The 24,724-nt window shown below is 35.6% G+C and overlaps 1 protein-coding gene across 1 annotated transcript in view; it reads left to right on the forward strand.

Moving 5' to 3' along the window:
* Positions 1–24,451, forward strand: part of IQCM (IQ motif containing M) — a gene marked incomplete at its 5' end in the record, with an annotated part of 85,622 nt that extends 61,171 nt beyond the window's left edge. The window contains 2 exons of the mRNA XM_062574942.1: positions 23,875–24,117; positions 24,408–24,451. Of these exons, the coding sequence (XP_062430926.1) occupies positions 23,875–24,117; positions 24,408–24,451 (287 nt within the window). The remainder of the gene's footprint in view (positions 1–23,874; positions 24,118–24,407) is intronic.
* Positions 24,452–24,724: the final 273 nt, after the last annotated feature.

Raw genomic sequence — 24,724 nt, forward strand, 5'->3', positions numbered from 1 at the left:
AAATTATAATTAAAGATATGTATGGTTGTGTTAATTCTATCATTTAAGCATTCTGCATGTAGAAAGACTTAGCAAGACCTTTTCTTTGTTTCCTATCAAATTATCATCTTCTGGCACTTTGTTGTGGTAGTAATACTATATAATGTAGTAGTTCCCAGTCTAGTGAGTGCTCTCTATTTTTTTTTCCTTTAAATAATCTCTCACATTCTACACAGTAGAATGATTAAATACTTACTTGCCTGTCAATTGTTGTAACTGCTTGATCAAAACTGACAGAAAACTTCCTCTTTAACCACATGACTCTCCTGAGGGTTACTCCTTCAATCAGCATGCATCTCTGCTATCAGTGTTTGTGTTTCTGCTAAAGAAACCAAACTTGGTTGGAGGTTTGATGATGAGTAACTTGTGTTTTTCTGTTATTTGGCTTGCTGTGATTATACTGGTATCCATTCTGTTCAGTTTGAAATTGAGTTTTAGTGTTGTATTGCTATTGTCTGTTACTCAGGAAGAAACTATGTTTCTGCATCAGGGACATCTGTCATTGTTACCATCATTGTTGGAGTCTTCTGCTCTGGTTCATGAATTATTATTTACATTTTGTTAAGTTTTGCTGAAAGCTGCATACTTGCAGTGATTTCTTTTGAATCCACTGTTTGAAATTGCACCCCTTGTGCAGGAAGCCTTTGTATCATGTTGTGATAACCATCAAAATTCTTATGAACAAGAAGTCTTTGGACTATATGTGGGAGATAAGATCCAAGATGTCTCTCCCTTGTAGTTCAGGAGAGAGTCTAATAAATCTCTGTATGATAGATGACTGAATACTTTAAAATACCCTTCAACAGACTGCATTTTTAACAGAAAGAAGTCAGCACTGTTAGCTAAATACTACACTTAATATATTTTTGCTATTTAGTATGGGATTCTGCTTTCTGCATTAAGAGATGTTTTCTTTTAAATCAAAAAATAATAAATAATACCTCTTTCTGTATTTCCCAGTTTCCTACCCAAGCATATGAGATAAGAGCATATGTATTTTAATACAGTGATGTGATGAATATCTGTGATACTTTTGTTAGAAAACATTTCAGAATGAATTATTGTCTCAAATAGATATTTTAGAGTGGATTGTGTTCTGAATACAAAGATTGGCCTTTGCTTGTAGGATTTTGAGCCCAATGACATCAATAGAAAAGCTGGTTCAAATCAAACTCCACACTCCTAATAATTGAGCTTGGTCTTGGCTCGGAGGAATGCGGACATCTCTTTTTTAAGTGTTGGCATAATACTGTCACGCTGAGTTAAGTCTTCATGTGAGAGTAATTAAATAATTACTTAAGTCATTAATATCATTTTTTAAAACAGTCTGTGGTATCAGTTAGTTTTAATCCTGTAAAGCTGTTTTGAAGGTTTATGCTAGTATGGTGAATACAATTCTATTTGGATTTAACAGAAATGGTCTAGGTAAAAAACAAAGAATTGAAAATTATGGTTTTTACTAAGGTTTTTATTCTGCAAAAAAGAGCAAGTATGTTACATAGCTTTACTTACGGTCCATTCCATGAAATGCAGTAAGACCTGGAAAATGCTGATTTTTTTTTAAAGATTTTTTCAGTATTTCTAGGTCAAGGAGAAAAGGGGGCAATATATTAAAAGAAGATAGTTTGACAATATTCTATTTCATTGATAGTTTCAGGAATATGTTATTCAAAAACTTTGTTCCAATGAGGAGTCAAAAAATCTCAGTGTAAAGGAACGTGGTGGAGGACCACCCAGTTTTAGGTGTATGGATTTAAAATGGGTAATGGTATGTTTTGTGTTTGTGAATTGAAACTGCATTTTTACTAATTTTGCTGTCTCTAGTGGCATAAAATATTTGTAATTTTAGAATAAAATTGCATCTGGATGATGATCAAAAGTTATTTAGACTTTCACAGCTTCACAGTGCTTGCTGAAGTTGAAGGCAAATTCTCTACTGATTATAATGATACAGAAAATGGAGTTAATACTTTCAGAAATGACTAGAAAGTCTTTGCTACATGTAAGCCAATATTTCTCAAAAAAAGGCCACAGGTTTTGGGTTACCAAGTCTGTATAGAACAAAGAAGGAGTGAGATATTCAAAAGCTCATAGAGCTATATTTAGACTGTGTGATAGGTTATTGTATAGTATCCTCCAAGAACATGGTCCTCTGCTTACCCAGAGCAGAATCAAGCCTTCTGTCAAATCTCTAGGAACAGAGGTGTTTATTATACCTGCTCTTCCGTTTCCTTGAATATGGAGTAGTTCAAGCAATACCTAATGCACATTTTCTGTTATTAAATACATTGCCAGTGATATATCTTAACATAAGAGCTCATGAAATGTACTGCCATTAGATAAAATTATAGAAATGACAGGGAAAGGGGAGAATGCAGAAAACAGATTACTACCTCAGATTCTCTGAATATAAATCCTAATAGGTAAATCAACCTTGTGGTACAAAACCCACAAATTTCAATTTGGAACAATATGAAACTGTTTTCTTCTTCTGAGTTCAGCTCATATATAAAGTTTGACAAGAAAAACCACCTGTTTGAAATTTTAGCCAACTGGTGAAATATTTGGTAGAGTAGTTTATCTTCTGCTATCTTGAAAGGTAGAAATTTTAGTAGGTTTACAGGATTATCTTTTACAGTCTTAGCTTTGTCAATGCAAAGATCTTGATTCATCTTCAGAATTCATCCATGGCCCCCTAAAATTTGAACGTATATAATTATGTTTTCACCCTGAATTTACTGGTAGTGTCTGTATGTTTACCCTAGTTAGGAGGTAGTGAAGCACACAGAATTTTTATTCCAGGTGGTGTAACACCATCTCTTTAGATGAACATAAAATTGTAGATATTTTCTTAAATGTTCACAAGTAGTGATGTGTTATGGTGCTTTGTGGAAAGCTTGAAACAGAATAATCTATGTAATACCCATTTCCGTGCCACAGCCTTTGTTTGTGGCTTTTGGAAATATAGTCAACGTATGTTTTCCATTTTCCCTCTCTCTGAAGCATGGCATCTCCTAGAAGGAATAAATTAAAGTTTGCACAGTATTTTGAAAACATGAAGAATAAATATGAAGCACTGGCACAATGACTGAAATCTAACCTTTTAGGCTATGAAACCTGCACTTCATGGAATATAGTGAGCTTTGGATGTTTTTACAGAACATTAAATACAAAATCATTTTTTTAAATACAAGCCAGGGCCAGCATTAGGGCCTGCCCTCTTTGAAAGCAGAGGCAAAGTTCTCATTAATTTTAATGGTGAATGATTAGGAGCTAACACTGGAGATTCAAAGTTAACTCCATTACACTTGTTCTCCCCCAACCCTGCTGTTCTCTGTTAATTTTTATGAACATGGGAGATGCGGTCGATCTGTATGAAGCAGCAGCTGAAACTTTGAAATTCTAGTGTCTTTTGTTGGTTTGTGTTACAATCTAAGTGTTATTTAAACATCTTTTTTTTCATATTTAAAACTCGATAATACTCTAGAGGCCTCTTTAAAACAGCTAATGTTCCCTTTGGCACTGAAATCCACTTACCTTAACTGACTTCTGTTATACTTCAACCTGATTCTCGGAGTCACAATGGTAATATTCATTTTAACGTCCCAGTAGGCTCTTAGTATTCATCAAATATTTGATTTACATTTTCTAATAATGCGTATGGAATGCAGGAACATGAAACCCGTACTCTGCCATGATTCTTACTACCGTCACTTTCATTAACATTGTGAATTATTTCTCCAAAATAATTAAAATCTGTAATTGAATATACTAGAATAATTTTGGAAAATTAGTTTAATTATTCCAATGCTTCTATTTGGAAAGATCACATTATTTATATTAGCAGGCTAGGCACATATGAATTTACTCATCCAGTGTCCTTTTTTATAGTTACCTTTTCAGAAAACATGTGTACTTGAAATGCATATGCTTGTTAACTACAGCTGTTACAATGTAGATATTTTCTACTACAGAATTCTGAAAAAATAATTAGTTTTCCTCTCAGAATTTTTTTAACAAGTAATAGGTATATTCTTCCCTTTAGGAATTTGTTGCATATTTTTTTCTATATGCATACTGTAATATAGAAAGTATATTTTTATTGAGGTAACTGCTTTTTATTTTTAGCCATAGTAAAACTCTCTACACAAATGAAGCATGTATACTATGTGAAAGATTATTTATAGACCAGGAAATGCTACATTGTGCATACAAAAATAAAAGTGCAACTGAAATAACCAGAAGCTGAGTTGAAAGAGTTAAGAATTCCTGGTCTCGCAACAGTTTTGGAACTATACTGCTCTGGAGGCAATTCCAAAGTCTAGTTAATCAGTGGCTTCCAGTGCAAGAAGAAGGTGGTCACAAACATGAGGAGGTTCGTGATTCAACAGGGGCACAACCAGAAGGTCTGAAAACTGTACATAAACCACTGAACAGCACTTTGCAGCTACTACTGCAATCTATTGAGTAGGAGGACTGAGTGGCATTTTGACCATTATAAAAATAACTGGAAAGTATATTGAAGTGAGCAGAAGAATTAGGCTATGAGAAAACCTGGACTCCTTTCCTGAGCTGGAAAAATTGGAGGAAAGAGAACTGGAGTGAAGGAAGGGGAAGGGGAGATCAGTACAAGAATGAAAACACAGATATCTTAGTAACTTGAAAATAAAATCTTTGATGTGCAGGACTAATTTCAGGCTGACAATATTATGGTACTTAGAAACAAAAGCCTCATAAGCTACTGATTTCTGTTGCAGTAATCCGTATATTCTACATTTCTCTTGCAGCGCATCTGCCACCTCTCATTCATGACCTCCATTGATTCCTATATTTTTCTGAGTATGGTTTGTAGTGTTAGTTTAAATTTATAAAATTTTAAATGTCTTGTATCTGGAATGGATTGCTTAAGGGGGATGGAGCTTAGTTTGTAGATCAGAGCTAGCACTGCCTGAGCTATCTTTTGAACCAGGACAATATCACCATCTCAGCACAAGTGCAGGGCCTAGACTAATTAGCCTTGCTGAGAGACATGGCTAATTAATCCAGACGTAACACAGCTCTAACCGTGCTTCTGGGACCTGAGCTCGTATTGCTGTGTGGTACTATGTCAGCGTAGTAATTGATTCAGAGCTCACTGTGGGATCTCTAAAACCACAGTGGATAGTCTCATCAGCTTTGCTTTCAGAATGCTCCCTTTGTAGGAAGGAGACCTGTGTAGGTCTTGTAGAACAAAGCGCTTGGGCTATCATCAAGTTTAACCTTGAAGAACATACAAAGGTTTCTGAGTTGGCTTCCTTCTTCTAAATTTTGTATCCACGCTCAGTCTGCCAAAGTTTACATTTTCTGTTCTTTGGTTTGTGTTAGAGGCTCATTTATTCATACAGATTCCATAGTTTTCTGTTCTTTTCTTTCTCTCTGGCTCTAGCAGATTGGATTTGATCTCAGTGGCAGGGTCCCTTTTCCACTTCTGGCAGGACCTCAGGCTCTGTGCAGGGTGAACTGGATAATACTCACTAGTGCTCCCAGCTTTCATGTTTTGACTTAGTCATGGTGAAACAGCTGAATGCTAGACAGTGAGCACTGCAGAGCGGCTACTGCTGTATGAGGTATCCACAACAGATGTTCTTTATAAATATCCTTCTCAAACATGGTATCAAGAAAACTGTGATCAGATTTTCTTTTCTGAATACAATTACTTTCCACAGCAGAGATATGAGAGGGAAGGGGCAGAATCTGTTTGATTCTAACTTGTTTCAGTCTTTTAAATAACTTGCTGGTATTTTGTCACCTGAACTTACTCAGTTTCATATTTAGCTTCTGCAAACTGCTTGAGAATGTTGCGGAATGCAGCCTAGAAAGGACAAGTAAAAACCATATAATGGCAAGATGGGGTGTATAGTAGAAGAGGAATAGTAGGCTATTTCACTGTATTCTTCCCTCTCAGCGAAGAGTGCAAGTGGTTGATTGGTTAGTGAATATTTCTGTTTTCATCCAGTCTTATTCCATACCTTTTACCAAATACTGAACAGTGATTATTAATAGTAAGTGAGACTTTAATGTATCTTATAAAAATACTATCCTATGTGGAGATTAACAATTTGGCTCCAAAAGCTGTAACAACAGCTGTATATAACTACTTTTTTTCTGAAAGAAATACTGGATTTCGAACAGCTGGGACTACGTGTGTGCACTGGGGGCAGACTATGGCTTTTATTGTTATCCTATTATTTCAAGAAAGGAGACTATTGAGTAACCTAAGAACTCTTGGAACTGTTTATCACTTTCCCTGTTCATGCCAGAGAGAACCATACATTCACTGCTAATGAGCAGAATGCAGCCTTATGAATTTGTATGAATATTTTCCCTGAGTCTTATTCTTTTACTACTGAAATCATTGGCAGAACCCCTCTTGTTGGTTTTAATGAGGCTGGATTGGACTTTTAATAAGCATCACAGTCACGTAAGCTTGGGGTTTGTTTTTTCAGCATCATGCTTTTTAAGTGTTTTTAGTTACTGCCTGCAGTGTATACAGCTGTGAACTTGGATAATAAATAAGGATTACTTCTATGAAGAAACCTTTGGCAGCAATTTTTGCTTTGCTGAGGTAAGCTGTTAGTCATCTGCCACCAAAGGGTAATCAGCTGGATTTTAAATATTGCTGTGTCTTTCTACTTTTACTGTATTTTTGATTAGTCAATAAATACACGTTCAGTCTATTTCCAAAGCCTAGCAATCAGTATAGATGCAAGATACGTTGCTGAAAAGAAACAAACCAACAGGAGCTAACTGTAATGTTTTGGGTTGTTTTAAAAAAGTTTGTCCTTAGAAATCAGTGGAAAGTGGTAAAGCTTCATTATAAAAAAAATCACAAGCAAAAAATTATATTGGCAGATGATAAAGTACCTTCTCTAGAATGAATAAACTTACTAAGAGTAAAAGTGAAGCCAGAGAAACTACTCCCTGCTACTAAGGGCAAATTTGGGCCTGGGACCCATGTGGGCAAATGCAGCTGAGATTCTAGGGCTAAAATTTCAGCTTCTAAACTGGGAATCTGCCTGATTTTCAGAAGTGCTTAGTACCCATTGAGGTGTCTTACGCAATAAAATAAATACTGAGAGATGAATTATAGTAATCTATTTGTGATTATTATGAAATAGTTCAGAGACAAATATCCTCACCATCCTAACTGTACCGTCCTAACTGTACCTTCAAAATCTCAAAACACAAAGAGCTGAAAAAGTCAAAGAAAAGTTCATAACTAAATGTACTGTTTGAATGGAAGTGCTAGACATGTTGAGGAAATAAAAATGAGGGTGGCCTAGTATGGCTGCCAACTGATGTGGATATATCCTGGCTAGCAGGTGGAGAGTAAAGAAATTAGATGTTTGGATTCTTATTCACTCAGTTGAAAAGAAGGAGAATTACTTGTTTTGTAACAAGCAAACTGGTCACTGATGGAAAAAAATGATTTAGCCTCATCTAAAGAAGTATTTCTGATAAATAAGGACCATATAGGTCCATAAGGACCAATAAGGGGTTTTTTTTGCAACTTTGTTATTTCTCATCTGCGATGTGGATGCAGACAAGTACACGTGCACAATGAGGATGACTTCTTGATTGAAATCTGGTTTGAATAAAACTCTGTTTGATATATCTTCTAGTATTTTAATTTATAAGACCTTTAGCTAATAACAAAAGGTTAGGGTGTATAATGCTGCTTCACCCTAGTAAAGCAATTTTGCTTAAAGAGACATAATTCTTTGCAATAATTGGCATCATATCTGTTATTGTGTAGCAAAGCCTTTCTCTTGTCCATGAAGTTTAGTATGAGGAATTTTCATTATAAAAAGATAAATAAGTTTCCAAAATGTTGCTATTGTTCAAAATAGTGAGATTTGATTGTAGAGTTACAACAGATGTAAAATTGGGAGGACTTGGGAGACATATGAATAAAACTGTCAAGAGAAACTGATTAAATATTCCACTTCTGAGATGTCAGTCAGGTTTGTAATGTAGGTATGGATGTTTACGTATGTGCAACTATTGATTTTCCAGGGCTGTATCTTCATTAAAGCATAAATGTGTATGCCATGAAATATTTATAGAATTAAAGATTTCAGATGACAATTTTTACTTTATGCCACTATCTTCAGACTGTGCCAGTTTTCAGGAAAAAGCTGTCCTCCAGCTCTTTGGGCGGTATTCAGTCATTGAATATATTTGAACAATACATCAAATGGGTTGCACAATCTAAGCATAGAAGATACACTTATTAAAAGAACATGCATCACATTGTTAATTTTGCATACCCCCAGTTGTTCTTAATCTTTGGAATGTAATCTTTGGATGCCTTGGAGAACATTGGCAGATAATAGTATGCCAAACTGTGAATTTGAAATCTTACAGTAATGAAAAAAAAAAAGGCAGATAAAAGAACCCTCCTAAAATTAAGAAGCTACGTAGAGAATCCAGTATCACAACTAATTCTGACACACAGCAATAGTCCAAGGAAAACTGAAGTACCTACAAAGTTGTAAGATGTATTACAGACACACAATGCTTAGCTGTTGAAGATCGCAGAACACACAAGAGTTCTGTTTACAGTGGGGCTTGGGGAGCAGGGCAGAAAAACAGAACTGCAGAAAATTGAGAATTACGTCCAGTGCTTCTACAGACTTGCTGAATAGCTGTTTCATATTTTTGTTTCTTCCCAACACTCTTTTGTCTATTCCTGACCCAGTGTTGCAACAAGGAAGTTAATGGGAGGTCAAGGTCTGGACTGTAATTTTTCCTGGGTAGAACACCATCCTGTGTGTTTGTACAGTACCTGGCACAATAGGTTCTGTATCTGCATGAGGGACTGAAGGCATTACTGTAATGTAAGTATCAATATTTTAATCATCTGCCTTATTTCATATTACCTCACAATTGTTTAGAGTAATTTGGCTATTTGTTTCCTTTGCACATTTAAAATGGTCCCAGTGAGACTTCACTAGATTGAGGTTCAGGGATTATTTGGACCTGATTATTCAGATTCCCTGCACCTGCGGGGTTTCTTTTGATATTGCATGTTTCAAACTGAATGTTCGCTAAATACAATGAATTTAAAATATGGAAAAAATGAATTAAATGAAAACATTAGAACTGCATCTAAGTTTATAATCAGCATGATGTGGGGGATGGAAGTGAATGTGGAACCCAGCTGAAGAGTGTGTTGGCATAAGAACTCTTGACTTACAGCTGTTCCTTTGTTCTTTTTTGTTAGTTTTACAGCATTTTTTCCAGAAAACCTTACTTTGCATGAAGGACAAATTCATACAGAAGATTGTCTAGCTTTGTGCATCATAATTTAAGCTGAATGAATTGAAATCTGTTAAAGTTGCACAGCATTCTGATGGAATGGGCAGTTGAGCCTAATAGGTTATTTCTGTTCAAAATGAAAATGGAGTCTTTTCTCAAATGTAAAAATCATCTTAGACATAAATATGTTCACTGTCTAGTAAGGCTAATATGTGTTTAATACAAGAATAACTGAGATAAAAGAAGAAAAGAGAAATCTGTTACAAGAACTACACATGGAAATTGCCTACTCTAAAAGAATTAAACAGATGGGTCAGAGTGAAGAACTGTGTGTGTTAAGCATTCCTAGTCTACTGCAAGTAGTTCAGGCTTTCTTAAAGGACATTATTTCAACTATTGCTTTTTCTGCAGTAAAACCAATGAAGAATGCCATCTTTTCATTTAGAAGCATAGGATAATTCAGCTTGGAAGAAACTTTGGGTGGTTTCTGGTCTTAGCTCTTGCTCTAAGAAGTCTTAGCTGTGAGATCAGACCAGGTTGCTTGGGGTTTTTTCCAGACTGATCTTGAAAACCTGCAAAGATGGAAACTGTACAACCTTCCTGGGCATCCTGTTCCACTGCTTGACTGTCGTCATGGTGAATAAGTTTTCCCCTATATCCACTCAGAGTATTTTTTACAGCATTTGCCTCGGAAGCGGTATTTCTAGTTTCAATGCTTTGTGTAGCATGAAAAGATTCAAATTCATGTTTTTACCATCTGAGATGACTCTTAATCATTTTGATGTAGGCTGGTTAGGTGGGTTGGGTTGTATTTCTTATTGAAATTGTTCTGCTGGGCCAGAGGGACTCCAGGAATCATCAGACGAGATAAAGAGAGTTATGGGAGAGCAGAAGACTGACTTCATGGTTAGAGCATTCAGGACACAGGAGGAAGAAGCGTTTGATTTCTTGTCCATGCTGTAATAATATGCATTTTTGTTTTAAATTGTCAATGGGTAAAATGCATAAACACAATCAGAAGCTAGATTTTTGGCCACCTAGAAAAATATCTTATATACATTAAAAAGACATATCATAGTTCTGGGATTTGTTTTTCCACAGTTTCATCTACTGAAACCTGGATATTTTTTGTAGAGGTTGTTCAGCTTAAACAGGAAAGAACGTATCATATATAGCCAGTTGGTGAGAGATCTATTTAGGCAGATAAACTTTAAGTCTCCTCCCCCTAAGGTGTTTTAGCCAGTGGTTTAGCATCAGTGCTTTAATCACTTGCCTGTTACAGAAAAGAAAGTACTTCTACTAACCTGTCTTCTGGACATCTTAAATTAAAATGGCCGTGTTCATCACAACCCTTTCTGTAACTAAACGTCAGGCCATGGTCTCAGAACACACTGACTGACTTCATCATGGGGCATGTTTGCTCTCTGTCAGATTTGGAGATTCGGATCAAGTTTGGGTATCCAATAAAAGCAAGCATTTGTTAGCTTCAGTGGCAATGGAGTTAGATGAATAAGAGAAGTGTCCTTCCCATTAACAACTACACTCAAGTTCTCCATTTTACAATGAAATTAGCAAATACAATAACAAAAATATCTCTTATTTTTGCAAGTGATTATTATTTTTCTTTCTTACTTTTCACCCTTCTTTGATTGTCTGCTCTTTTGTTGCAGAAATTTAGAAATGCTTTAGAATACTTAGTTGTCAAAGAAGGCATGCAAATTAGAGAATATTTAGCAATGTGGCCTTCATTTCTTTGTGCTTCAGTTATATGGCTTCTTAGAGGTGTTGTGAGGATAGATTAATTATACTAAGAGCTGAGAGCACCACAAAAAAGCTGAGAAAACCACAAAAAAAGCCTATTAAGAAATTGGTAATTCTGTATTCAGTGCAGCGTTTGCATGATGTGTGATAAATAAGGTCTGGAATCAAACATAGAATGGTGAAGATAAAAAGAAAAACTAAATAGCTTCCCATTCAGTGAGCAGAATCCATTTTAAACGCTGAGCAAGTCCTGTAGGGGGGAAAAATCTGCAACATTAGTTCTTACATTTTATAACTTCTGAGTTCTTGAATCTGTAAATTTAATATTTTTGTAACATGAGATTACAAAAAATGCGTATTGGAAATGGCACAAAAGAGTGTTCTTCCAGGATTATGTCTCACAGTTTTCATTTAAGCAAGATATAAGTTTGTGCAAATTTTTAGGCACAAACAGCTTTTGTTATTGTTGTTGTTAGTGTGGGAAATGAAGCTGCTTGTTATCAGTAAACTTCTCAGCAGCTGCATAGTCAACTGGATACCCACATTTCCTTGTCCAGCTTCATGGTGATGTGTACTTCCAGACATAGCAAATATACCTGGAAGAGATCTAATATTCCTGACTAATCCTGCTGGACCTGCCTTGTTGTGAAAAAGGAATTGGAGTGTAGGATTCAGATACATGGAAGCTTAATTTTTAAGCTTTATGATTAGAGGTATGGTCTTTACTGCCCTCATCTGTACTCTTAACTGTGTAAGTCCCTTGTGTGAATCGTAGTTTTCTCCGGATCAAAAGGCAAAGGAAGCTTCAGTTTTAATTTCTGCCTCAGTCACCCAAGAAGAGTGGATGATCCATTCATAGGGATTACTGGAGATACACAGGCAGAAACCCATTTTATAGGTAAGGGAAAACTCCCTTTTTGTTTTTTGCCTTTGTGGTTGTAATTAACATTTCTGTTTTGTTCTAATTATAGTTTTTGTATCTCAGCCATTATGCTAATGGTGTTGTTCAGTAGTATGTGAGATTGCATTCATTATCACTGGTGAATTAAACCTTTATTAAAGAAAAATTCCCCCGGGCCTCATTCTGAAGTTAAGTAATTATTCATTTGGTTTTATCCTGGCAATTAGCTTATATATTGTAGTACTCGTGATTGAGTTTCTGTATCTCCCCAGATGAGATTAACCCACCATGGTAAATAAATGCCTAACAGCTCCCAATGTGTTGTTTTAAGCACATTCTTATATAAGAACAAAAAAAGACTCATCATTCAGTGAAACAGCTTTCTTGTTCCTAGTAAAGAATATAGTCAGAAGAAAATTGTGCTGGACATTTGGGGCTCTATGCAGCAACAGTAATAAATGAGTTTATGAAGCCCTCCAACAGAGCAGTTAATTCTTTCTTCACTGCAATGACCTCCTTGGTCAATATGCTTCATAACTGAGATATGCAGTGTACTGGGCCACAGTCACATAGTAAATCAAGCCTTCTGAGATCTTCCAGACATAAATAAATTTTCTGGACTGTGTAGCCTAGCTCTCAGTCATGAGAGAGAAAAAAATATCTAGGAAATTTCTTATTGGTGTACCCCACATATTTATAGTTTGTGAATGCCTCATATGCATTAAGTTCAACAATACTTCCCTGAAGAAAGATGAATTGTTAAGCCTATTTTAACATTAGAACATGGATGCATGGAGAAATTAGATGGTTTACCAGCAGTCACACAAGGAATCATCGGTAGAAACAGACTCTGAATGCAGTTCCTCTGTAGCCTAATCAAAGGTTTATTTGTTTTAATAATCTTCTTTCTCATATAGCTTTCTAGAACACAACCACTGTAAAGGTCTCTTACAAAAGGCAAGTTAAGGGCAGAAGTCTTTATTCTGTTTAAATTCTCTTTCTACTGATTTAGTTCATCTTATGCATCTCCATTATCCTGCATTTAATTACAGCTAAAGGTTTTAGACATATTTCAAAATGAAAATGCCTTATAGAGCATTATACGAATCAATCAAGCATCCTTGATTCCACCAGGCCTTCAATGGTAGGTCATATATAATCATTGCATAAAGTGAAAGCTAACATACTATCACAGTCAAAACATTAATCAACTTCCCGAGAGTTTTGCCTCAGGAAGTAATTTAAGATATGACCTTGAATGTCAGTAGCTAGTGTATACAATATACAGACATTACCTTCACTCTGTTGTAAACCCAGTCAGTATGCACAGATACAAAAAATTAGGATACATTTTTTTTGATAAGCATCATTTAATCTGTTGTGTAATCTGGCAATATCTACTGTATACCTACAGGATCTAGGAGCCACCTTAAATATCTCCACTTTCAATTCCAAATGCAAGCTGCCTGCCATTAACCTCGCCTCAATATCAAACATGTGAAGCACAGCAGACATAAAATAAATAAATGAAAAATAATTTTGAAAACTGTCACGTAATTTTCCCACTGAATAAAAGAGAGAGAAGGAAAAAAAAAGGAGAGAATCACAATACTGTTCATGTCCTTTAAGTATTTCATTTCATATCCTCAGAGATTATCTGCCTAACTTGCATTACTATCAATGGAAGCTACATGCCTAAGTATTTCTGAGTTTCTGGGCTTCAGTTCTATGCAGCTGAAGGTGGGATGAGAACCTGAATAAAATTCAAAGTCATTAATAAAATTTATTACACTATGTATTATATGGGAAGTTACAGATCACACTACACAATACAATGTTGTTTACAGTAGATGCTATCCCACCTCTTGGGATCCTAAGGAGTTTGCTTAGTTAATATTCATAAAGTGTTCTGAAATAATAAAGTGATATATGTGCCAAGTACTGTGGAATTGTACTGTGTGTCATTACTGTAATAGGTTTGAATTGTGTACTGTAAGGCTTCCACACAGAAGTCATTTTCATCTGAATACGTTTTGCAGGTCACTGCATACACTGAGGGCTCTCTGAGACCATAAAGAAATTGTTCATTGGATCAGTACAGTGGCAGTGGGATACAGTGATCAGGGAAGTTCAACTTCCATTAATCTTTTAAAGGGCTTTTAATCCCTTCCTTCATGGAGTAGCAAAGATACCACTATGGAAAGAAAGCTCTCATTCCCAAAGTGAGAAAAAGGAAATACATGTATGACCTGCAGATCAATCCAAAATGAGTGCTAACTGATGTTCAGGAGGAATGTAGGGAGTAAACTAGGTTTTCAGCTGAAAAATCATTCTGTCGGAGTGAATTATAGAGGCTTCCATATTTAACTTTGTGTCAGTTATTTCGCAGCAAAATTCTTTAGGTTCTGAGTAAATCTATTTTTGATTTCCACAACAGTAAAAGAAATCAGGCTGAGTTTTTATTCCTCCTGTGTTATCAGAAACCATGATTTCAGGGTAGTGAAAACCCTATGGAGCAAATTCTTTTTTTCACTAGTATCAAGCAAACTGCTGCCTATGATTGTGCTCTGACCACAGGCCAGTGCTGGAATGCCAATACATAGTGCCATGCCTCAGGATATCCATTACAGTTGTGCAAAAGGAGATAGGTCTCCTCCGCTGTCTCTTAAGAACCCTTTCAATCATGGTTCCTTAAAGCTCTCCAAACAGGAAGGATGGCAAAGATGATAGAAAAATCCCTAAAACTCCAGAATTTTCCACTGTTGAAATTGTCCTCTATTGACTCTTACTGTGACTTTTTGTCCTGCAGGAATGGTGACCTAAATCTGCATTCTTAACTGAAGAGAGACATTAAAATATATGTATATTAAAGACACAAATGACGTCTTTGACTATTCTTTGAAGATGGGACATTAGACAGTCTGAATTAGACAGTGAGTTCTTAGTCAGGGTCTGCATACCCATTAACTCTGTTTCCAGACACTCTTGCCTCCACCAAGAAGTCTTATTAACTGCTGTGCATGCTTCTGCTGTGGTAGACTAATTTTTACAAGCTTAGGTACATAGCAGCAGTGAGTATTTTTCTCTGTTCCTTAGGGGGGGGAAAAAGCAGTTACGCTGCTTCTCCTTTCAGAAGTTACTTATTTATTTAAATATAGAATTTCTGTTATTTTTTTTCATAAAGTAAGCATAAAATGGTTGCATTTTGAATCAGACTACCATAAAAATGCAGAAAATATTTTAGTAAGAGAGAGAGCATTTTGGAGCTAGTGTTTTGACTGCTGTGCTGTTTTCGTGGTGGTAGGTACTGTAGTGAAGATGTTAGGAGTTTATGACAGGAGTGCAGAGGGTATGGTCTGAGCAGTTTATTGCTTCAGGTAAATACTTCAGTGGTGGAACTTGTGCGGGGTATTTGAAATTGTTTTCTTCATTAAAGAAGTGTAATAAGTGCTTTTTTTTCTGTTGTCCTAAAGAAATCTGGTTGTCTTGAAGAAATTTCACATATTTCAATAAAAAGTTGTTCCAAAATATATTTATTAATGAGTTTGTTTCAAGTTTATTTTACCTCCATTTTATTCTCTCTCTCTCTTAATTTTCTATGTATACATCAATCTACTACCACTGCAAACATTAAGAGACTATTAGGAAAGTTTTAGTAAATTATCAAAACTTTTATAATATTTGAAAAGCAATTGAGATTTCTGTTGACACATGACAAGAGCTAATCTGGGAATAAAGATGCGGAAGCATGCTGTGCATATGAGCAGAGGGGCATGTTTTTATTCCTGGCTGATACCTATTCTTTTCTAGATTTCCTTAAAAGGAACTGGAACTGGGAGAAAATTATACCATTCTTCAGTTTTACTGAAGTACGTTTGAGTTATGTTGTAATAATGACCAAATTAAAGCTTTCTCTCTGCTGAGGCTGGGAATGGAATTCCTGAAGAAACAGAGAGAAAAATAAGTTCAGCTTGGGGTAAGCTTTTGCTAACTCTTTCCACAGTCAGGTAAAATAAGACTGTTGAATGTTCAGAACCAGAAATGGAAAAACTGAAAATGACTTTGACACAAGCAAAGGGTTAGTAATGTAAAAATATTTGCATCAGAGTAGATACTTTAGTAACTAGTAGGACTGGTCCAAAGTATTTTTGTTATACTATTCTGGGAGGTTGTGAGGTCAAAAATAGAACTTCAGCAGATCAGAATACCAAAGAGTATTTTTTAAAATCACTTTGACATATTATTGTTGTTATTGCACATAGCACAATAATGGCTTGCTGCCAGTCAGACACATTCTACTTTATTTACACATTGAGGTCAATGAGATTCCAAAGCAGGATTACTCATTTGTCCCTAGCAAATTTAGATTTGCCAGTGAAATGACCTATGTTGTCAGCAAGATTGTCTTAAACCAAAGATCCTGAGTCCCTGCTGCATGAATTAAAGGGGTTACTAATATGAATGGCACTAATAACATTTTTGGTAGACCTGCACTGTTCAGTTTGCTTAAACAGTACTAGTTATTATGATAATATTATATTATAACAGCAATATTACTAACAGCATGTAATGCTGTTATTATTATTTTAATGACCTCTTTTCTGTTTTTGGAACCCTGACTCATGGTTATGAGTGGTCAAGCATCTTGCATTGCCTGATTGTGGTGCCAAGCTCTAAGTTTGGAATGACTTCCAATCCTTTGCTGATTCTTGTTCATTCGTTTGTGTCTTTTGCACAAGTGACTGTGTCTTTTTTTCCAAGGTTAGTCAGCAAACGGTAGGAAATATAAATTTTAGATTGCTTTTGGATATCCCAAACCTGGGGATACCACTTAAGTGTTAGGACCACAAGAACTTGCATTTAGGTGGTTCATGTCTATATTTTAAAGGCTGTTTTTTTCAATACTGATTTTCTTTCACTGTTCACCTGCAGGAGGTGTATTGCTTCCCTTTCATTGCTTCCTTGCTAGGTTAACAAATAAAATATATATTAGGCTGAAAGAGATAAATTATTTAATATAATTTCACAACTACACTCTTTATTATACTCAGAAGCTTGTTATTTACCCATCACAATTGTATAACCAATTGTTCCCATAATCCTCAGCATTTAAGAATGAGGTTTCCATGGTAATCTCAGATTTTATAAATACTTATCATTTCTCTAAATGGATAGTTGAAATAAATAAGTGATCAGAATTAGTATATTCAGTAGTCAGAATATACTTTATTGGTACAAAAAGCTGAAATATACCTCTGTTATAAAAATAGACTAGTTTGTTCAGGCATAATAAGTTCACAATCTGCAGAATCATGACCCTACTGATAGTGTTAACAAAAGCTTGCTCCTTAATTATCTGCATTGCATTCAGCTGCTGTTTCCCTCCTAAACTCAATTATAATTCTAATAGCAGCTGTGCTGCCATTGTTTGTTGCAATTCATTTTTAAAAAGTGTGATTGGATGTCATTGGTCTTTTTGACTAAATGTGCAAGGTTCAAAGTATCCACTGCCACTAATAGCCCTCATCTCATCTCAAGATTATACTAATTATTTACATAATTATATATTATACATTGTAGAGCTATTACGTATTATTTCTAAATGATAGTTCTCTGTCAAAGATGTTGAACAAAAGAATATATATAGTTTTATTGTCCTTACACATATATTAATGTTGGTGAAGATATGCTTATGGTTGTTCTCTGTTTCTGTGTTAACCAGCAACTGAAGTTTCCTTCCATTACACTGGCAGTTTATTAGAGCATTCAAGAGTCTCTTTTGATTTCAGTTATGACTCTTCATTTATTATCTCTTTTGTACATCTATGTCTGTAATGGATAAGCAAATACTTTTACAGGAACAAAAATGTACTTTGATATCCTTCAATTTGTGCTATTGTATGACAGGTCTTAGTTTGATGATTTAATGTAATAATTACAACAAGTAGTAGAGATACACTTCATTTATTACCACTTGTATAACTGTAAAACACCAACTCATATTTAGTTTAATATGTAAGTGTAAATTTATGTGAGGGAATATTTCAGGTCATTTATGTATGAGTAGACAATAATAACTGGTGGAATTGCTGCAAACATTGGGTGTTCCATTTGTGGAGATGGTTCTATTGACTTTATATCACTACCACAATTACAACTTAATTTCACCCACTCTGTGGGCATCCTAATTTCAGGATAACTAATATATGTCAAGGAAGAGAAAGCAGAAATAGAGAATAAAGTGATAATCTTTTTGATTATCTTAGGAAAAGGCTATCTATTTAGATACAAATTGAATTTCTTCAGCATTTATAGGTGAAATGAAGTGACATGAAGTGGCAGTTTTATTCCTAAGACTGTGGGAGCCTGAAGTTTGGTTTGAGCACATGTCTAACACAAAAGCAAGGTCCTTTCTAAATTCTGTCCTCTTACCAAGGGACTGGTGATAATGGCCACATGCATGTATGTGGGGCATCAACAGACTCAGGGTCTGTTGAAGACTCTAGACTGTCAGTGGAATAATTCACAAGGGCAGTCTGGCATTTTTTTCTGTTTGTTCTTTCTAATATCTTAAATATTTTAGAAAAAGAAAGCAAACCACCTCAAATCATTGAAGGAACCCTACTGCAGTTGCACAGTCAAGTGATCTGTAGTTTGCATGGCAGCTGCAGTGCATATACAAATTGACTTCTATGTGCCTACACAGAGTAACGGTCTTCAGTTGCACAATCATGTACATATTTGCATGGAATTGGTGCCCTACTTAGCACACAAGAGATACAGAGTTTTATGATAAAGGAGATTGTAGTGATTACTCCTCCATTTTTTGCAGAAGCTAAAAGGTATGTTGCAAATGATGATGAGAATTACAAGGAGAGAAAGGTTGGCTATATAGTTAAGGCATTTGTATGTTATCCAGGACTTCTAAAGAGTTTCTATTTGCTGATAGTTCATTTATTTAAATGTGTTTGCAGAGGTGCTTGATATTTTTGGATGCCTGACTTGGTATTTTGGATGCCTGATGAGGATGGGACCAGAATCTTTTCAGTGGTGCCCAGCTATAGGACAAGAGGCAATGGGCAAAAACTGAAACACAAGAAGTTTCATTTGAACATAAGGAAAAACTTCTTTACTGTGAGAGTGACTGAGCCCTGGAACAGGTTTCCCAGAGAGACAATAGAGTCTTCATCCTTGGAGATAACTCAGAAGTTATCTGGACACAATTCTAGGCAATGTGGTCTAGGTGACCCTGCCTGAGCAGGGGGGTTAGACTAGATGATCTCCTGAGTTCCTTCCAACCTCAGCTGTTCTGTGATTCTGTGCCTTGGGATCTTGATGACCGGTTTACAGAAGTGCTGAGCTTTCAGAGCTACACCTGAAGTTCAGATTTCTGCTGCAACTTGAAGCTTGTGTTTAAAGCATATAAAATGTTTGTAGAATGCCAAATACTCTGAAAATGGGATTGTGGATTTCTGAGAGTGGGAAACTGCAGTTCATGGATACTTTCATCCTTATTCTTTCTTGGTCAGTTTTCAAAATGTATTTGCACAGCTAGCGATGTGTAATCTCGTAGTGGAATTTTCAAAAACACTGGTGTACTGGAAATAAAGTGTCCTGGCACTTTTGTGAAAATATTAGGCCTTTATGCATCTTTGGGTACATATATAACTGAAAAATCTGTCCATAATAAAACTCCTTCATCCCTTTGGTTGTTGTAAATGTAAATTTTTTAATGTCTGTGAACATTTGATACTCTTGTGATGAGTCCCATGAAGCAACTCATGAGGAAACTACTAATTCCATCATCAGCTCAGAGTGTGAGTACTGTAAGATAATTATGTCCTGAAGTAATAGACTGAAAAATGAGGAAAAAAAAATACAAAATAGCTGCTCATGAGGTGAATACCATCAGCTTGATGCACTGAAAGAGACAGGGTTCATGTGGATCTTGAAATTACAGACTATATCATAATGCACATGCAAAGGGAATTCTAACATTTAAATACTTCACTTTACAACCTTAATAATGATATCTGCATACAGTTCTTATATTCTATAAAGTTTTGGTTGATAGTCATTTGGGAAAAAACATTTATCTAACTTATAGCTCTGCCACCTGTTATTAGTGTAGTCCTTCTAAACCAGAGGCAATAAAAGTTTTATAGCACCTGAAGCTGTCATAGATCTATATGAGAGCAGTGATGAATGCACTTTTTCTTTTTTCAGAGTTGACTACCAAATACTTACAATTGAAATCTGGAAAACAAATATGAATTTGGGTAGTGAGACAAGTCTGCCATGTGAATGAAAATAAATGTAAAATTTATTCTAACAGAGCTTCAGAAGCACAGTCCATTTAGAGGCATGTTGTATATCTGTTCCAACTATCTCATTGTATTGATTATTAAAATATATCTTAGAGGTATGCATGGCATTTAAGGCATGCATTGAATACAAATGTGAATCATGGTTTAATATCTAAAATGTAATTTGACTTTAAAAATTCATAATTTTAGTGTAAAGGCTAACCACCCCACTTTTTTTTACTATATTCTTGGACCCTCTGCATAGCTCTGTTCTGGCCTAGGTAGGTTCTGTGGATGTACTTGGATTTCTGTTCTGGTACCATTGAGTAATTCTTATTACATGGCCCTTCATCCTGTGAGTGTATTTCTAAATACTCAAAGTAACCGATAGACCGGATTCATGGTCATTTGAATGTTATTCCTGCCTCTTCATGTTTGCCCAGTTGGCGAGGAAAGGCTACTGTACTTTGAAGCAAAAGACTTTGAAGTTCTTATTTAGCTTCTTAGATCAACATTTTAAAATAATTTTGAATTAATTAAGGATTAAACAATACAGTTAAATTGGAGAGGGATTCATTTTTTGTGTGTTTCTTGATAAACCTGCTTGTTCAAAGTATTTCTATATTTGCTGGTTTCTAGTTCCAGTATCCTGTGGGGACAAAAGAGAAATCTATTTTTATCATACAATTTTCAACATGAGAAGCTTCTTGTAACTGGAAGGGACATGACTTTCATAAAACACTGCAAATCCAAACCTGGCGATTGGTTCTTAAACTGTACTTGTAACCGGTAACATTGTAAACCTAATCTCTATATGGAAATATTCCATCAGTGTGCTAGATCTATGTTACATCCTCTGCCACATTGTAAATCTTTTTAATGTGCTTAGCATGCAATTTAAAGCCTAATATTTGAAAAATGCAGGGTAGTCTAATATTGTAAACTATGTGAATGGTGCAAAAGGTCATTACAAAATACAATTTTCTTGCCAATGTGCTGGGAGACAAGGAGAGATTGCATTGGTGTGTTGTTCCTCCTCAAGTCTGATAAAAGCTGCCTATTGTACTTCTTGGCACAGATGAAAGTGTCTCAAGTAAGTCTGATTGTACTGAGATCTTGAGGGGTGGCAACAGCGCTGAGCAGGAGGCCTGTGTACAATAATATTTACATCATAGACATACTTTATCTTTGCCAATCTGTAATTCTCCTGCTGTAATTCTCCTGTTTATCATCCACCTTTCCGCATACCTTTGTAGCAGCTTGCGAACTAACTGCTTTGCTAGCTATCTTAGCAATTTTGATTAGAATTTGCTGTTCTGTAATTCCCCGGAATATTTTTTTTTTGTTTCTCCATGGAAGTAGGTAATGTGATCTGTCATTTCCCACCTCTGGGACCTTGGCAGTTCTCCATTAGTTCTGAAGAGCAATAGCCAGTGGCTCCAACACTGTTTCTGTAAGTTCCATTAGCTCTCTGGGGTGAAGTCCATCTGATTCATGTGAATTTTATTTTTTTGCAATAAACGTGTATTAAAAGAAAGATCAGTTATGGTATTACTTACTTAAGAAGGCCTGGCAAAGTTTGTTGTACTAGACTTTTTAGAAAGAGGAAGGCTGGGAAGATGTGTGTTAATGTCCGAATGGGAAGTGAGCCTGTAAATACAAAAGACAACTGAACTGTTGCAATAATGATAGTGGACAGAAATGTAACAAATTGCAGTATCAACAGAGGGACTAGCCCATGGTACATTTTGGAATGTTGTGTACAAATGAATTGTCTTTATAAATAATAACTGTTAACTATTAGTATTGGTACTAAATTAGTATTATTTAACATTAGAATAGGGACAAAAAAACTAGTTTTTAAATTCTTTTTGTTGAAATATAAGTTCTTCTTGTTTATAAATCTGGCCCTTCCCTAGTACATCTGCTTGATTAGTTCTGCAGCTTAGGTTCCAAGTCAAGTTTTAATGAACTTTATTGTCCTTTCTCCTTGTCATGTGTTGTGTATATTTAATTATGATATCAGAGATCAGTGATCCTTACATTTATTTTCCTAGATTATATCACTTGATGACATGACTCTGAAATGCTTTTTTAGCAGTTTTGCCCTTCAGCTGTAAATTGTGATTCTGTGCTTCTTCATTAATGATCTTGGAGTGCTTACATAACTACTTAAGAGAAAATATTAAATGTAAGATGGTTCCATTAATTTAAGAGCAGGGACAGTCTATTTAGACTCCCCTTTCTCTGCTCAGAGAGTACAACATTTTTCATTTTGATAAATGCTTTGCCTTGTTATAACTTTTTAAACTAATGGATGAGGAAAAAAACTGTTAAATAAAAATGATATGACAAAAAAGTATGACATTCACTTATTTTATGCAGAAACAAATGAATGCAACATGAAGTGATTAAATGAACTGTTAACAACAAAATGTTGGAAGTTCAGTGCTGAGCTGGCTTTGGAGTTTATTCCTGGTGGAATATAGATCTCTCTGCTTCCAGATGCTTCCAGTTTTGATATTGCCCAAATGGCAAATGGTTAAATAAGCAAGGTTGCCAGCAATGCAGTGCTATAAGGCAGGTGGCTCATTGCTCTTTTCTGAAGGATACAGCAGCTATTCTTACCTTGAGTTCCAGCATCAGCATCCTGGACATGAGTTGCATTTTGGTTTTAATCAGAAGGAAGAACTTCCCCTACACCTAAACACGCTTCTAGAGAGGTTATTCTAAGGCTGCTGCCAACAAAGGTCATACAGAGAGAGCAACTTAAAGTTCCTTCAACTTAAGCTGCAATGTAGCTGGGAACAAAGCTGTAGTTTCTAAGGAAATCACCCCTCCATATGTGTGTACCAGGAAGTCCTGTGTCTCATGAGGACACATGCCTCCTGAATCCAGTACAAGGACTTGCATAAGAGATATTTACAGGATCAAGCTGCTTTATGGACTCCTTTTTTTAAAATAGGTTGTTATCAACTGCTGCTGAAGATCATTTTTGAAATTGTGGTGAGAATAGTTGCTTACTTGAAGTTTAAGCTCTTTTACCTTTAAACATAAGGTACTATTAATAATTATTTATTTCTTCATGTAATTTAATGATCTGTAATTTCAAATGTGCTGGGTTTTGTGGCCAATAAACAGTAAGAGTCTAGCGTGAGATTTTCAAAGGGGTTGAAGATTAATTACACATCTATCTCCCATTAAATTTTGAATGGCTTTGAAAATCTTAGTCATGCTTTTTACTGGACTCTACTCAGAAAAGATTGAATCATATCATTTAGTGAGTGTCTTTACAGAGTATATCTGCTTATTGAACTGGCTGATGTATGTGAATAATAATTGGTTAAACCTTTCCAAATTGAACACCTTTGTCCTGGTTTTTAATATCTTTTAAGGCTGTATGCTTCCCAGCCTTCTAACTTGCAAAAGCTCACAGTTCAACTCTGGTGTGTTTAACAGAATAATAAAAGGAAATCTATCTGTACAAATTAGTAATGTGAATGTCAATTACATATTTATCAGAGGAAAGATACTGGTCATTATACAAATGTTATTTTTTTGCTTCAGCTTCCACTGCTCCTTTAAAAAGCATCAAGAAGCATCAAGCGATTGAAATGGCTTTCACCTTATTTCCTCCCCTCGGTGCAAATGTGAAGAACATAATTACTGTGGCATCACCGTGGGTGCACCCCCTAACAGATGGAAAAGGTGGATGCAAGAATTCAGGTAAAAATTTCAACCCCTTAGAAGGATATGAATATAATGAAGGGCATGAAGGTGTTGTACCTTCTGCATCATCTATTAGAACAAGTATATGTAACATATGCATCTCTGTACACAGGTGTTTACCTCTCTCGCCACCTCCCTGCCCCAAAGTACACTTTCCAAAATTGAGATATTTTACCAATTGGCTTTGCATAGGATGAGATAAAAACCCTGCTTTTCAGGAATTTTCAACACAAAACATACTGACTCAGTGACTGAGCATTACACTTTACATTAAAGGTTTTACTGTGTATTAATGTTAGAAAGGGCATAATCAGTAGTTATCGCATTGAAAATTCAAATTCAGGGGTAATGCTGTTTTTCTGTCACTTTAGCAATAGAAACCCAAGCAGAGGAACTCCACATGCAATGCAAGTGAATCTAGATGTACAGAAAGATGCTCTCCAGCAGATGCTAGAGAGAAGGGTTGAAAAAGGTAGAGGAGAGAAGCATGCCTGTCCAGATCATAGTAGTATGGAGACTACAGTGCCACTGCAAAGTCTATGCAGATATATTTAACATTATCTCATGGCATGATTCTACTGGGAAAGGCACTATGATTGCAGTCAGGGGTTGTGGGAGTAGGAGAGAGGTGAAAGAAAATGGAAAAAAATGAAGTAAAAACCTCCATGGAGCTAGGAGATGTTTACTG

The sequence above is a fragment of the Rhea pennata genome, chromosome 4 (assembly GCF_028389875.1).
Source record: "Rhea pennata isolate bPtePen1 chromosome 4, bPtePen1.pri, whole genome shotgun sequence".
In the NCBI taxonomy this organism is placed as follows: domain Eukaryota; kingdom Metazoa; phylum Chordata; class Aves; order Rheiformes; family Rheidae; genus Rhea; species Rhea pennata.